This window comes from Copadichromis virginalis, linkage group LG9 (assembly GCF_057382275.1).
Source record: "Copadichromis virginalis isolate Kocher_CV1m ecotype Utaka linkage group LG9, C_Virginalis_male_GT1.1, whole genome shotgun sequence".
Lineage (NCBI taxonomy): Eukaryota > Metazoa > Chordata > Actinopteri > Cichliformes > Cichlidae > Copadichromis > Copadichromis virginalis.
Window position 1 is genome coordinate 13574360 of NC_140626.1, and position 15121 is coordinate 13589480.

Below are 15121 nucleotides of genomic sequence, written 5' to 3' on the forward strand. Positions count from 1 at the left end.
TATCGCTTCACTGACACGATGTTCGTTGTGTACGTGCAAAAACATCGGAGGACTTGTGCTCGGTAAACATAATAAATGGCTGTTATTTGAAGTGCATTCACATCCGTTTATAAGGTTGTTTTATGTATTTTATGTCCGAGCAGCTTTAACAGGCGATGGTGTGAACCGACAGTGAAATGTAAAGTGTTTTTAACATAAACAGCTGCTTCTATTTGTGGGGCTGTATTCCTGCATGAGTCAGAGTGAAGCAGGAAGCAGGGAGATTGTTTTGATTCTTTATTTTTACATCTTATTTTTCAGATCCTGCCCGGAGTTCGTATCATCATCGCCAATCCGGAGACCAAAGGACCGCTTGGAGACTCACATCTCGGAGAGGTCGACAGACACGACCCGTTTCTTTCTTTTCTGATTGTCTTCTTTTTCTTCTTCCTGTTCTTTCTTTGTTTTTGGCATTTTTGGGGCAAAATTGTTGAGCTCCTAACTCAACCTAAGAATTTATGAGCAAGAGTCCTGTGATTTATTCCATCGCTAGGCGTTCAAAGTGTGATTGGTTTATTAAAAATATATATTTTTACCGACCAAAGAGTAAACTCAACACAGCTAATCGTAAATTTTACTGGTATGCAGATCTGGGTTCACAGCGCTCATAACGGCAGCGGTTACTACAGCGGTTACGGTGAGGAGGTTCTTCAGTCCGACCACTTCAACTCCAGACTCAGCTTCGGAGACACTCAGACCGTCTGGGCCAGGACGGGCTACCTGGGCTTCCTCCGCCGCACCGAGCTCACGGACGCCAACGGAGGTTGTTTGTCTCGCTGTGTGCAACGTGTCATCGCCCTCGTCGCACCGTGACTAACTGTGTGTCTTTGCGTCTGCTTGAACAGAGCGACATGATGCTCTGTTCGTGGTGGGAGCTCTGGAGGAGGCCATGGAGCTGAGAGGGATGAGGTACCACCCCATCGACATCGAGACCTCCGTCATCCGCGCACACAAGAGCATCGTGGAGTGGTACGTGTAACAACAGCAGCAAAGTCTTTGAAGGATATTAAACGACCACAAATAGCATGTAACAGAGGACGATAGTTCACTGAGACAAGCAGTGAATAATGTCAATGATTCACACAGTGCTCAGTCGATCGCATTGTAATGTTACAGATAGAGTAAAGATGGGAAACCATCATCAACAAATCCATATTCAAGAGTTTAGTCCTCAACAATCACCAGAGCATCACTGAACAATAGCTGCCTGGTTGTGAGATGTGTTTCTACCAGTGTGTAAGAGAAGAAGCTGCAAGAGGAAAATCTCATTAGCAGTAATCAAGCTACTTTAATCAGATCCAATATCCTGCAGTTTAGATACAACTAAAAGAGACCTGCAGTAAACTTTAAGGTGAGTCAAACCATGACAGTTCTGCCTCTGAACTAAGTGTCATTTAAAATGCATGCTGTTGATGAAATGTTCATTTTTCATTTGCAAACAAAACTTTTATCTTTTTTGTTCCTGAACCAACACAATCGGGCACGCGAATGCCGCCAAATGTGAGCTGAGAGATATATGACAGATCAGATGTTATCTGTCCGTCCACTGAGCTCCTCGTCCCATAGATGGCAGCGCTCCTCGTTCTGCTCTGCAGCCTTAGTGAGCTCGTCGTAGAGACGCATACACCGGTTTTCCAGTCATGCTGCAGGTCGTGGTTAGAGCGACCTAAGAGCAGGCTTTCAGAGCAGAGCAGAGACTGTCGTCAGCAGCTGCTGTCCATGATGGAGGAGCTGGAGTCAGTCCAGCTTCAGGATAAAAAGGTTTAACTCCAGTCTGGTCCCTACACCCTTCCCACCCAGTGGCTCCTCCTCCTCAGTCTTGCGGCTGCTGAAGGGTTTCCTAATGAAGGCGTGGATTAGAGTCTGTTGTGGACACAAACATCTCCAGACATCACGAACGAGTGATTACTAGTTATTCCAGGTTTACTTTTTAAAGCTTGAGCTTTAGTCGTTGCCCTGCGCCTCGCTCTTGGCTTATTGCTTTTATTACTTCTTGGCCTTTGTTATTGACATTTAAAGCAGCAAAATAGAAACTAAAATCAGTTCTGAATCTGTTTTTGAAAACATGAGCATTAATGTGCCATGAAAGGCACTGGATTTTGTTTATTACTGTAGTTATGTGTAGTTGTGTGTTGGACACACAGTGCTGTGCATCGGTGCAGAGTCAGTGCAGGCTTTGTGGCTCACTTCTACTGAAAGTTTTTGGTTTGGGCGTTCCAGGCGAGCAAGCAAAAGGAGTGAAAGTTACAGGATGAGGGTTTAGAGGCTGGATTGGAACTGAGTTTGAGTCTCGGGTTTACCACAACAGGATAACATGAGAAAACTGTGCTAGCTGATTAGCACAGGCCAAGCTCTCTTTGTCTTTACGCTGATACTTATTAGCTGCTGAAGCTCCACCAGCTTGTTGTTGTGGAGTTTTTCTTCCCTCAAGTGGCTGAAAAGGGAATGAAAGGAAAATTCTGTTTCGTTCAGCCTGTTTGTTTTTCAGTCATGTGATTCTCTGTAGAGCTCCAGAAAAATGAGGCGTGGCACGTGGCCTTATTTACACACAGCATTTCTACTTTAATGCAGCTTTGAATTGAGAAACCACTCCAGATGTTACACTTCCTGCACGTCTCTGTCTCCATCAGTGCGGTCTTCCCCTGGACCAACCTGTTGGTGGTGGTGGTGGAGCTGGAGGGCTCTGAGCAGGAAGCCCTGGACCTTGTTCCCATGGTGACAAAGGCGGTGCTGGAAGAGCACTACCTGATCGTGGGCGTGGTCGTGGTGACGGACATCGGCGTCATCCCCATCAACTCCCGCGGCGAGAAACAGCGCATGCACCTCCGCGACGGCTTCTTACAAGACCAGCTAGACCCCATCTACGTGGCCTACAACATGTAGCCTGAGTGTGTGCGCGCGTGTGTGTCTGTGTGTGTTTAAGAGAGAGCGAGCATGCGTTTGTATGCTGTGCATTTCGCCGTTGTTGTTCATTTATTTCCCAGAATCAAGATGTACTGTATTTTTGAACCTGCATATGGTGTGGTCTTAAGTCGTCTGTTTTCTTTCTAGTCGTGTTGTGCTGGTTGATTGATTGATCGGTTGGTTGCTCAGTGGTGTTGCGACCATTTTTACACCCCCGCTTGACCTCGTGACCGTTACCAGGAGCTCGTCACTGTAGAAAGCCTTAGGGGAACACTGTGTAGGGGGCGCCGGCTCCCACCGTCACACCGCGTGTCGTTTTAGGAGGTAAACGTAGAGCGAGAGAAGTACTAGAGCCTGTACCTGTCATCATGTTTTACCGGTTGAATTAAAAAAATCCTGGATTTGTGGTATTATTTCAAATTAGAGCAGGGGCAGCCAGATTATTGTAAAAATATAAATATTGTACATAGACATAATAATCTATATGGAGAGGTACTTAAAACACAATGAGGTGTAGTAGCCCCTTTATGCAGCTCTCTCCGCCCACACCCTCTGCGCGTGTGTGTGTGAAGACTGTGTGTGTGTGTGTGTCTCTGTGTTCATGTGTGCAACAGGGACATTTTATGTCGTTTCAATGTGAATCAAACACTGATTTTAAACAGATTTTTATCCTGAGACGATCAAAGAAGAGACATTTATGTGGAGACTGGAAACACACTGAAGACATCCAAAAAACGGAGAGAAATTCAGTGGCTGTGCGCGTTTCGGTGTCCAAAGTCTGAGAAAAAAATACACCGATTTATCTTTTTTGGATCTAGTTAAGAAAGATTTGCGTCTTTTTATCTTGTGACCTTTCTGGCTAAAAAGAAAATACCACAAATGCAATTTTAGCAGCTTTCTATAAAGTGTCTCATTTAAAGCAAACGTGCGGCAAATTTTGTAACATGCACATTAAACGTCTATGATCATCTTAGCTGTCAACCAGTCCTTCAGTTACCTTCCTGAATTACTTGCAGTCCCTATAGCACCCAAAGCATGTCAAGCAAAGTGCACTGTGTGAATATCAAAGAAATGTTGTTATTATTATCGTTATTTAAAGGGAGTTTAAGGGAAAACTGTGCATCATGTCAAAGACAACAGCATCAAGGTGTTGCTGCAGCAATTTTACATTTACTACCTTCTGACCAGCGGCCAGCAAGACTCAAAGGAAACATTCATTATCTGTAATATTATTATTATTATTATTATTATTTTCAAACTGACCAAATCTGTATGGGACACAAAAAATATGCCAAAACAAATAAACGAATAAATAAAATGTGAGATTTAATACAGCGAAAAGAAATTTTATGAAATTTTTAATTTTCAAAAAACTCAAAAATAAATTAGTAATATGCAGAAAAGCAAGACAAAGCATAGAAATGATAAATAAAGTGGAAAATTCTAACGGAAACGTAAATTAATTGAAGAATTCAAACAGAAATTGAATATGCAGGTGAATAAACATAGAAACAAGTTTATGACAATGTAATAAAGACGATAAAATTCAACCTTTTTATTAGGTTTAATCTCATATTAATTCATTTTTGAGATACTGTTTTATTTTTGACTTTGGCAGCTTTTGTCCTTCATATGTCCCATATGAACTGGCACACGATGGCTAATGACAGAAATTGGATGAACATAACAAAATATATATGATTTTGGCAGCTTTGGATGGAGACAGGTGTTTGTTTTTGAAGGTATCTTTGGTCCTCCATGTAAAGAAAATGGATAATTGTAAAAAATAATTGTGGCTCTCCATACATATGAACGGTTAAATGGATTGAAAAAAAATATGCTGCATAAAATATCCTTCTCCTGACATTTATAATGAAATCCACACACGTCCTCGGGCCTTTTTTTAATGAACGAATGTGCAAACTTGGGAGACAATAATCACTCTCAATCACAAAGTAAACACTTCTCCGTCTTATTGCCAAAAAAGACGGGTGCACCCAATCATTAGTGCGGGTAATAAATCAAGTAGCTGCTTGCTGTCTGGGGAAGTAAATGCGGATGTAGCTGCAGTAACATCTGGAGTCTGTTGGGACGAAGGGAACTCCAGATAAAGTTTACATAGAAAAGCTCCTATTGTAGCAATAATCCCCCAGGGACGTTCTTTACCGCAGGGATTCAGCTGCTGCCTGTGTGCACTCTACACATATGGGATAATTATGTTTAATGATTGTTCCAGTATTATAATCTCCCAACTTTAAACATCAGACACACAGCTGTGTAACCTCTGTATGTCGTGGAATTCCCAAAGCTTTTTCAGGCCGGCTACATCACAGAAAACAAGAACGAAGTCTAAACAGACTTTTAGTGTTTTTTATTGAGTGTAAACTGAATGAACTGAGAGGAAACATGGATCTAATGTGTTTATGGCCAAACTGAAATGTTACTGTGTTGTTGTCTGTGTTAAAGTCGTCGCTCAAAGTACGATTACAAAATAACTGCCTCTGTACAACACCACAGTAGATCCTGCTGTAAATGTGATGCAGACGATATATGTTTAATATGAGCGTCCACCAGTGTTTGGCAGCAAGTGCAGAATTAATAATATATCAGACAACAAACATTTCCACAAGTTAACAGCTCAAAAAAGGAAAGTAAGGAGTCCCACAGCAGAGTGAAGAATCCCTGGCAGAGAACGTCCTCGGAGCTTTGGTACAACAGCTACCACCTGATGTGCACTGACTTAGACACTTCCTCATATGTACTGAGGGTATATAAGATTTAAAGACAGATAGTTTAATAACTCTATGAAAAGCTTTTAAAATAATCTATATCAGTTCACGCCGAGACTCTTGGCTAACTGTGACCTATGGAAGCGTTGAAACCTGCGAGACACTCCGCAGGTTGTATAAAAGGTTTTATTCAGAGCGTTGCCGTTGTTTAGAGGAAACAGTGAAGCGTCGTTTGTTTACATCCCCGTGGCTGAATCACGTGTGACATCATCTCATCGCTCTTCTTCTTTGTTTCACTTTGAGTTTTCTCATCAGTTTTCCTCCACGTGTTTATGAGCAGAAAACTTATTTTTATGCATATCAGAAGTTGCTTAGCGCTTGTTTGGATAACTTAGCAGTTTGGGTTTGTTAGTAGCAGCGTAGCGGTCATGTTTCAGTCCCTGGGTGTGTGTGTGTGTGTGTGTGTGTGTGTGTGTGTGTGTGTGTGTGTGTGTGTGTGTGTGTGTGTGTGAGGTGGATAATGTAGATCAAGACGGAAACCCCATCAGAAACTCGGAGGACTCATCTCGGGGATTGATGGGAGGGAGACTGCATGGTGTGTGTGTCTGGGTGTGTGCGTGTTAGGTGTGTGTGTGTATATTGTATGTAAATAGTGTTGATTTTGTACGGTACAAGTGTGTGTGTGACTTGTTTTGTACACATGATAAAAAGATTAAATGACACTTTTATAAGAGCCTGCTACTGGCTCACCGTCACACTATACAGTGCAATAAAGTGCTTTGATTGGCTAAAACTCAGACTCGGGTTGTTATTATTTGTCTGTACAAACTCTTCACTCGTTAGTTAAAGAAAAAGCCAGATGTCTTACTTTCCTCACATCATCACACTATAACTAAAAGTCAGTTAAGCTTCAGCCTCTCCAGGAAACATAAACCATTAGCAGGTGGTGGGAGCAGACTTCTCTCTTCATCCCTCCCAGCTGATTTTTTTCAGGTTTGACTTTTTCATAATGTCTTTGTTACCGCTGGTAACACGAGGCACTACCTGCAGCCTGTTCAAGTAGCTCAGATGATCCAGCTCCTCCGGGATGGCCTCCAGCCTCGAGCGCGTGGAGGAGGCCGCAGCAGACGGGCTGTAGAAGGCCATCAGCCCGGTATCTGCCCCACCACAGCTGCCTGCTAATCTTTTCAGCTTAAACTCGGCTTCTGAAATGTGTGTTCGTCTTATTTGGATGGATGATGGGTTGTGATCTGTGTCGTTACAGTTCCGTATTTTAATTTTATTTCATTTTTAGTTTTTGTTTTCTATCAATTTCAAGTTCAGTTAGTTTCCAGAGTCTGTTGCACTTTAGTCTTTAGTGTCAGTGTTAGTTTTAGTCTTTATGATTACTGTTATGGGGGTCAAACTCATAAAGACTTAACCTAAACTCTAGCCACATTTTATTTCAGCTAGTTTAAGAAGTTCACAAAATTATTTATTTCTTTGTTCAATTTTATTGTAGTTAACTAAAATGTTTTTTTTTCACTTCTAGTTTTAGTTTTTAGTTAACTGAAATAACCTTGTTTGGCTGGTGGGGCTGATTTTTGCTTCCTCCTCTTTAAGGTCATAAGTATCAGAAGCTTCCATCTATTAAAGGAAATGACTTCACCTGCTTGGCAGTTTGTTTACGCTGGTTTTCTTCCAGCCTGGCTCTGTCTCTCTCCTCCTGGAAGGTTGGTGCCTCTCAGCCACCCAGCTTGGTTTTCATTTGCTTTGCTTTGATTGTTTTGTAGTTATCGAGAAGCTTTTAGGTTAGCTCCTAGTTACCATTCCTTCAGTTTTTCTTTGAATGCCATTAAGAAGTTTTGAGTTAGTGAAAATTATCACTGTGTGGTTATACATGCTCTGTTATGTCTGAAATGAGCCGGGCATAACAGGGTAGATGTGGACAGATTGAGGACTTTGTGTTATTGTTGCCAGCTGCTATTTCTTGCAAATCTCTGAAGCTTTGGGCAGTTATGTCTGAAACTCACCTGGTTTCTGGAACAGGGCTCAGATTTCAGTGTGCGTGTACTTATTCTCTTTAAAACAAGTATGAGCATCAAAATAAAGGTTTTATCCAAGAAAAGAGACCGAAGGAAATATGAAAGTAATGCAGAAAAAACTACTGAAAAATAAACATTTTTGATACCAAGCCATGTATTCTGCAACTGTTTTGTTTGTTTGAAGACCCTGTGATCTTCACTGTCTTGAGGGAAAAAAATGTTGTCCTTCTTTCTCTCGTCTCCATCTTTCCCAGAGGTTTAGCAGATTTGGGTTTCTTGGCTCAGTCGCCAGCTTCCTCTTACTCACTCAGATTATTAGCTGTAAACAGTATTTAAAGAAGAAAAACTTATGGACAAACAGAGTAGAACTTCAATATAAACCTGTTTCTAATTTCTGTCCTCTCGATCTGATCCAACATTGTAATCAGTGAAATCTTCTCTGAGGATTTAGAGTCAGAAATGACAAAATGATGTGTGGGGTCGACGACGGTGCTGATGGATGGGGTTTCCTCCCCTGTTCCTCCAGCACATTAAAGTCCATGCGAGGCTGAGTTGGTTTATTTTGCCCTGTAAATAGTTGCACAAACAGTCAGTGGGAAAAAGCTCATTACTCCCAAAGGAAAACACATTTAGTGGATGCAGGTTTAACCTCCAAAGGCCTGAGAATTCAAAGGGACAGCTCACCACCAAAATCAGATTCACATATTTTTTTCCCCTGGACCATCCACCCATTTTCTGCTGCTTACTTTCTCCAGCCACTTCCTCCAGCTCTTGATGGGACACCCATGAGCCCACCTGAGAGACATAATCTCTCCAGCTTGTCCTTGGTCTGCTTTAGGCTCTGCTTCTTATGGGATGTAAGGGAGGTGTCAGCATCCTAATCAGATCAATTGTTATTATAAAGTGCTGCGTTGCATTAAGAATGCTTTTCACGGGACAGTGTGGATGAAGAAGGATTAATGGGATTAAAAAAGTAAAAGCAGTTGTGAGACAGATGTTTATCTTCTAAAATTCAAAGGCAAACTGAAAGCATGTAATCCCTGATGTGAAAGACGACAGGCCTCATGCATTTGTCCTATGAGCAACTGATCTTCAGAAACTTTTTCCAGAGCGACACAATGGAGCACAAGTTAACGGTGGTCTTTGCTCGTTTAGAGAGAGTGCCTGTATGTATTTTTTCCTTTTAGACATTGCAAAAGTTTGTAAATGAAGCGACTGACGGAGCCCTCGGGTCAACAAGCATCCAGCTGGCAAACTAGCGTCACATTCTATTATTGTGTAAGATGATCGGTTTTTAGCGCCTTTAAAATGTTTCAAACTTATTCTGAAAATCATGATGCAAAGACGTCAGATTTCAATTTTAAAATTCTGTTAAAAGCCTTTGTCTTTAGTCTCGTCTTTCCTCGCGAGAAGATTCGTTTAAACTCATTTTTGCTCGATTGAGTCATTAAACGAAAACGAAATTTTGTCCTTAGTGGATCCATTTAAAGGAGCTGCTTTTTTTAGACATCTGTAAAATTAGTATGTTACATTACCATTCAGTTTGAGGGTTACAACAGAAAATTATATATTTATTGCTCACGGGGTATCAGATGGGATTATTTTAACAAACCATTAACATTTTGGCTGATAACTATTTTATTCTCCTGTAACTTTACTATATAAAGAGCTAAATCCTTCAAAGTTTCAGGAGTAATGCGTCATAATAAGAAGTGTTTGTGAACGAAAAATCAGCAATGTGGGATACTGTTTGTCCGTGATTTACACAGGGGGAACAAATTGTGGCAGGATCAGCCTGGTATTATTTGTATCCCACTATAACTTCGTTGTATAAAGAGATAACATCTCAAAAATGTCAGGAGTAGTTAGTCATTATAAGAAGTGTTTGTAAACTAAAAATCAACAATGTGGGATACTGTTTGTCCGTGACTTGGACAGTCCAGCGTGTGCTCCCGACGCAGGGGAAACAAATTCTGTTGGGGATACCTAGTTTGGCACAACACCTGTCGGCAGTGGTTTCCACATCCACAGGAGGTCGCTGTTCGCTTTCAATATCAACACTCACTAGAAAGCGCCTTCAGATTGTGGCTGCTTGTGCTCGCGTTGGTTCAGAGACAAGCGAGGGACGTGTGACGGGGACGCGCTTTGCTTTGAACATGAACTGGGAGTGAACTCGGACCACCGCCTCACTGGAACTCGGATCACAGGACTAAACACACCGGGTTTCGGTCCCAACCTGCAGCGGATTCCTGCCAGTTTGGACCCTTCCAGCTGCGACTTTAGTGCCTTTATTTTTCTGCACATCGGGATAAACATTTACCTCAAACTTGCTCTTCTTTGGAAGACTTAAAAGTAATTGTTTCCTGCACCAAAGTGTGTGCGCTGAATGAACCTGTGCGTAAAAGCGCGTGCAGCAAAGCGCCTCGCTCTCGATCTAAAGACTGAGGTTTGGTCACTTCTCATAACATACGTGCTTCCTGCAGAGGATGACAGTCAGATGAGCGCAGAGCTGCTGTTCAGGTGGGTTTAACACTCCGCTGCTGGATGAGATGCCACCATGTCCTTTACGCACCGACTCGCTCTGCGCCTTCTCATCTTCACCTTCATCCTCATGGTCAGTGCTTCGCCTATTATCATTATTAATGCTTATTTTTCTTCAAATATCAATTGAATCAAAATGCTTTTTATGTTTTTATGACTGATTTTATGGTCTTAAAATATTACCGAGTTACCCAGTTGGCGGTTTGACGTGTTTTATCCCGTCATTGTGTTGGAATATCCATTAACTAGACGCACAGTGAGTTCATAAAGTCTAATAATGTATTTATCACCCACAATAAAATGACTTCACTGTTGTTTGGAACAAGGCTGTGACACGTTGGGAGATACCAGTCGAGCTCTGGGCATTGATCCAGGTCTGGGCATTGGTTTATTGATTAATTTCACAGTAATGTGTAATTAAAAGCTTCCTCAGCGCTCAGACAAACAGTGATTTAAATGTATTAAGACTGAACTCATGTGAGACCAGCTTTCAGTCCTCGGGTAAAAGTGTGCGTAATTAACTTTCATTTTACTTCACAAAGCCATGAGCAGGAAACGAGTGGAAGGTAAGCAACAGGAGTTTGTTTGGCATTGATTAAATAGAGCAGGGAATCAATGGGTACAGCAGACTGACTCTAACAAACCACCCGCAGAGCTGCAGCACACTGGCATATAGACTAAAGTCCATTTCTGTCCTTACAGGGACCATGAATGACCTTTTTGATGTCTATAAAGGGCAAATATATATTTCAGAGCAATATTAGGTGCAGATTTGCACATATTTTTTCTTTAGATTTTAAGGTGACTGTTTGTATTCAACAAACTACAACAAGACAAGTTTTACTATTCGAGTTAATAAGCAGTTCATAGATTAATTATTTTTGTATCCGAGTGGTTGCTGGGTCAGCGTTTGGCACGATCTCTCTGTGCCAGATTTGGTTTCCTCTGGGTGCTTTGATTCTCTCCCACAGACCAAACACATGCTTGTTACAGTAGGTTAACTGGTGACTCTAAAATGTTTTATGTGTGGATATTAGAATCTCCAAAACCTGTTCAGGGTTTATGCCACTCATGGGCTGAGTAGTTAAGAAAATACTCTGACAATTTTCTTTTTTGTGCAGAAGTTAGCGCTGTCACCTCTCAATCTGGATATTTGAACAGGTCACTCTTAAAAATGAGATTTACATGTTTAAATGAGGGTGAAAACCTGTCATGGTGCAGGAAAATCTGAACTTGGGCGTACAATACAGTATACAATATTTGCAGCCATGACTTTCACTTTTTTGAAATCAGTAAAAAATAATTTTCATCTCTCGTGGAAAAGAACAGAATCTTCTCACTTCTTGATCCTCAGTCATGTATTTGGCACTCATTGCGCTTTAACTGCAGCTGATTAAACATCACACGATAAAGCAGCATTGTAACGTTTTCATTTGCAGGTTTCTCATTTGGCATTTTGTTTGACATAAATTATAGATTCACTTTATGGCTGCTGCTGCTTCTCCTGAGTTAATTTTTCATACTCATGCCTGAGTCACCCTCAGGCCTGTACATATAGACACTGAAGCCCAGGCCTCATTTATTAAAATGGGTCTTTGTGGGTTTGGATAAACCATCAGACACCTCAAGTGGCTGATGTCCTTAAAAGTGTACGTCATTGAGGTGACATCAATGGTCCAAATGCACTCAAGTGAGAAACGGGATGATTTTTATTTTAAAGTGAGGGGAAAAAAAACTTTGTGTAAAAAAAATACTCAAGTGAAGAGAGACAGTCTTTTCATTTTATATGTATTTCTCCAGAACTAGATGAATGACATTTTATCTGATCAGCATTGCAGCTGTTTCGGCAAAGCTCACTGATGCAAACATTTATTTCCAACCTTTCAAATGTGTGTCTAAGTTTTGTTTTCTGCTTGCATTTATTCCCAGACTTTGGACGAGTCATGCATAGTCATGACTCAGTCTCTTCAGTCAGAGCCAAGAGAAAAGGCAGTGATGTTTTCATCATCCCTTCTATCTAACGCTGTTTCCTTCAGCGTTTCCAAAACTTCAAGTTGTGCGTTTTGCTTTTTGGGAATGAGCTGGTTCACAGATTGTGGTTTCAGAGCATTTGGCAAAAGAGAAACCTGACCGTAACAGTATTGTTTTGTAACGCTGATGTTGGTCAGCATCTGTGTCATCTTGCAACTCCTTTATAACTGAATGTAAATACAGGCAGCAAACTTCAAAGTTCAACTTTTAAACTGTTGTGGTTTCTGTCTGTTAGACACGAGGAAGGAGTTTCGGAAACAACGATGACACAGGTCTGCTGTGTGTGTTGAATGACTTCTGCTTCCTGTATTGATCAGTCTGGCTGCTCTGTGTGCAAAAAAAAATGACAAGACTTTGGATGCAGGAGTTACTGCACACAACGTAATTTGCTGCTAACGTGTGAAAGCTGCAATTAAAAACATGCATTTGCAAACACAAAATCAGACATGTATCACATGGCAACTCTCACTGTGATGCATAAAGCTAAGCTGTGATAAACCCTTGTAATCGCCTCCTGTATTTGTACGTTTAACTGTCAGCGCTGCCTCGGGCGACTCTGCAGAGACAGTTGAACTGAAATCCTGCAGAGTGACGTCAGGAAATGGCACTTGTGTTTACGAACCACGCTTCTCTGTGAAGAAAGAGAGGTGTGTGTGTGTGTGTGTGTGTGTGTGTGTGTGTGTGTGTGGTGGGGCCCTCTCAGCTCAAACTGTTGCAGAAGGAGTGAAAAGATCAGTGGCTTCTTCTGACCTTTGCAGACTACGGACAAGGTTAGCAGGGTTAGTTGATTAGCTGAAGCAGTGAGTTCTTTAAAAACTGCATCAGATGCATTTTTTTTTAAAATGCAGAAATGTTAATGTGTGTGTATAAATAAATAAAACAAAATAAAATAAAAATGCTGCTTTTCCACCTGACCCTCAGTCCCAGCTTTGAAGTTGGTTTCTTAGCATTTATCTGGTGGTGAGATCTGCACTTTGTGCACTTTGTGGTTGCACTTTATGGCTTACACAATGAGGGTCATGTTCATCCTGCATTATTAAAGCAGTTTATAGCCCAGCAGCTGACATGGTGTTGCACAGCTCACTGTGTAAGACACGGACTGTTGCAGCGTAAAGTTTAAGAGGTTTTTAACCAGAATTTCATCATAATTATAATTTTGGATAAAGTTGTTGCTTTTTTCCATCCAGTTTTGCTTTAAAGTCCTAATTTTTGTCTTACTTTATAAATCATCAGCAGTTTAGTTTCACCCCTGCTCAACACCAGGGGCGGAGCGTGGGGGTGGCTTACGGGGCTTAAGCCCGGGTTGTTTTGTCAGAAGCCCGGGGTATTTTGGAGTGTAATTTTTTCATAGTTAGATGCCTGGCTGACAACTGTATAAAACAAAAAGTACACACAATATTCGAAGCACATAGTGCACACTGTGGGAATTTACGACTGTGCGTGAATCCCCCCCTGATATTGGTATGATCCAAGCTCAGGCACTAAGCGACTGAGCGAGGGGGCGGGGCAGCTGCTGCCCGTGAGTGCGCTGTTGGAGAGACGGAGCCAGCCATACTAAGGAGAGCTTAAGTTTGACCAGGTAACAAAGCAAATCATTCGTACCATACAAATAATGTAAATATGACGGTGCATCACGAAAGATTAATATGAAACTGATCACTTGACCAATATTACGTTACTTGCTCTTCAAGTGAATCAACAAATGGCGAAATGAAAAGCCGAACAAATGCTATTTTTTTTAGAGAGTCTTAGCTTACGTGTGTTTATTTCATATTTTCAGTTCTTACCCTCCCCGACTAAATCGGTTTCAGTTATGTACTGAAACATAAGAATGGACATTCGAGGGTTCTTTCAAAGAAAAAACTCAGGTAAATGTTATTTTATATATTATGCTTTGTATGTTGTTCAGTATATTTCTATGCAAAACAAGAGGAATTTCAGTACACAGCAGGATATTCACATCTGTAACCAGATATTTACATACACTTTATGGAGAAAACATTTTTACTGTACAACATCAATTTAGAGTAAACTTTTGTTTTAGATAAATATTGAAATATATTTTGAATTAGTTAAATTTCAGAATAAAGAGAGACAGAGCTATTTTTATCACTTTCATCAAAATTAGGAGTACATGTACACTAAATTTATTGTTAATTAATAAGAAAACTCCAGACGATTCCATTCTGAGCTGAAGAAGCTTCTGATAGGTTAGTAGAGTCCATGTGAGTAAATTGGTGGCACAGCTGTGGATGCATATAAGGCAAAACACAGAGCCTGTTTCTTTGACATGAGAAAATCAAGAGATATCAACCAAAACACCAGGAAAAGAACTGTGGAGCTCCATAAATGTGGCTCAAGTTTGAATACAATTTGGTGCCATTTGCAATTAAGAAATACAGATAGTTTCTCTCTTTACTCTTAAAGTTAACAAATATGTTTTTTATATTTATCAATCTAAAAAAATAAACATTTAGTCTGATTTGATGTTACAATTAAAAAAGTGTTTTTATCTGAAGAGTAAATATCTGGTTTCAACTGTATATTTGATGATTGTCAGCACAAAGAGGGAGAGAGAGGAGCAGAGAGGGAGATGGAGGAGAATGAGGACAGAACAGATGAACAAGAGCAGGTGAGACACACATGTTAGTCAAATGGTTGTTTACCAAAAGTATCACCGTATCATAGGTACTCATGTATCTCGTACCTAGTGTTTCTTTTTAGGTTTGTTATTTTTCAAATTCTATATTTATTAAGTTCTGCAGGATTGTTTGCACAACAAGGCTAAATAATTATATAAACTTTTCTCAATCTAAATAGTGCACTTTGGTAGAATTAAAAAATAAGTGTAGT

The 15121-nt window shown here is 40.7% G+C and overlaps 2 protein-coding genes across 5 annotated transcripts in view; both read left to right on the forward strand.

Annotated features, from left to right (window-relative positions):
• Positions 1-6469, forward strand: part of LOC146701552 (disco-interacting protein 2 homolog C-like) — a 79636-nt gene extending 73167 nt beyond the window's left edge. For all 3 annotated transcript variants that reach the window (XM_085467837.1, XM_085467838.1, XM_085467839.1), the window contains 4 exons: positions 301-375; positions 628-802; positions 885-1008; positions 2670-6469. In XM_085467837.1, the coding sequence (XP_085323963.1) occupies positions 301-375; positions 628-802; positions 885-1008; positions 2670-2922 (627 nt within the window). In that variant the 3' untranslated portion in view covers positions 2923-6469. The remainder of the gene's footprint in view (positions 1-300; positions 376-627; positions 803-884; positions 1009-2669) is intronic.
• A 3383-nt stretch (positions 6470-9852) lies between these two features.
• The window catches only part of LOC146701553 (vasoactive intestinal polypeptide receptor 2-like), a 56294-nt gene continuing 51025 nt past the window's right edge, over positions 9853-15121 (forward strand). For both annotated transcript variants that reach the window (XM_085467840.1, XM_085467841.1), the window contains exon 1: positions 9853-10310. In XM_085467840.1, coding sequence (XP_085323966.1) covers positions 10254-10310 — 57 coding nt within the window. In that variant the 5' untranslated portion in view covers positions 9853-10253. The remainder of the gene's footprint in view (positions 10311-15121) is intronic.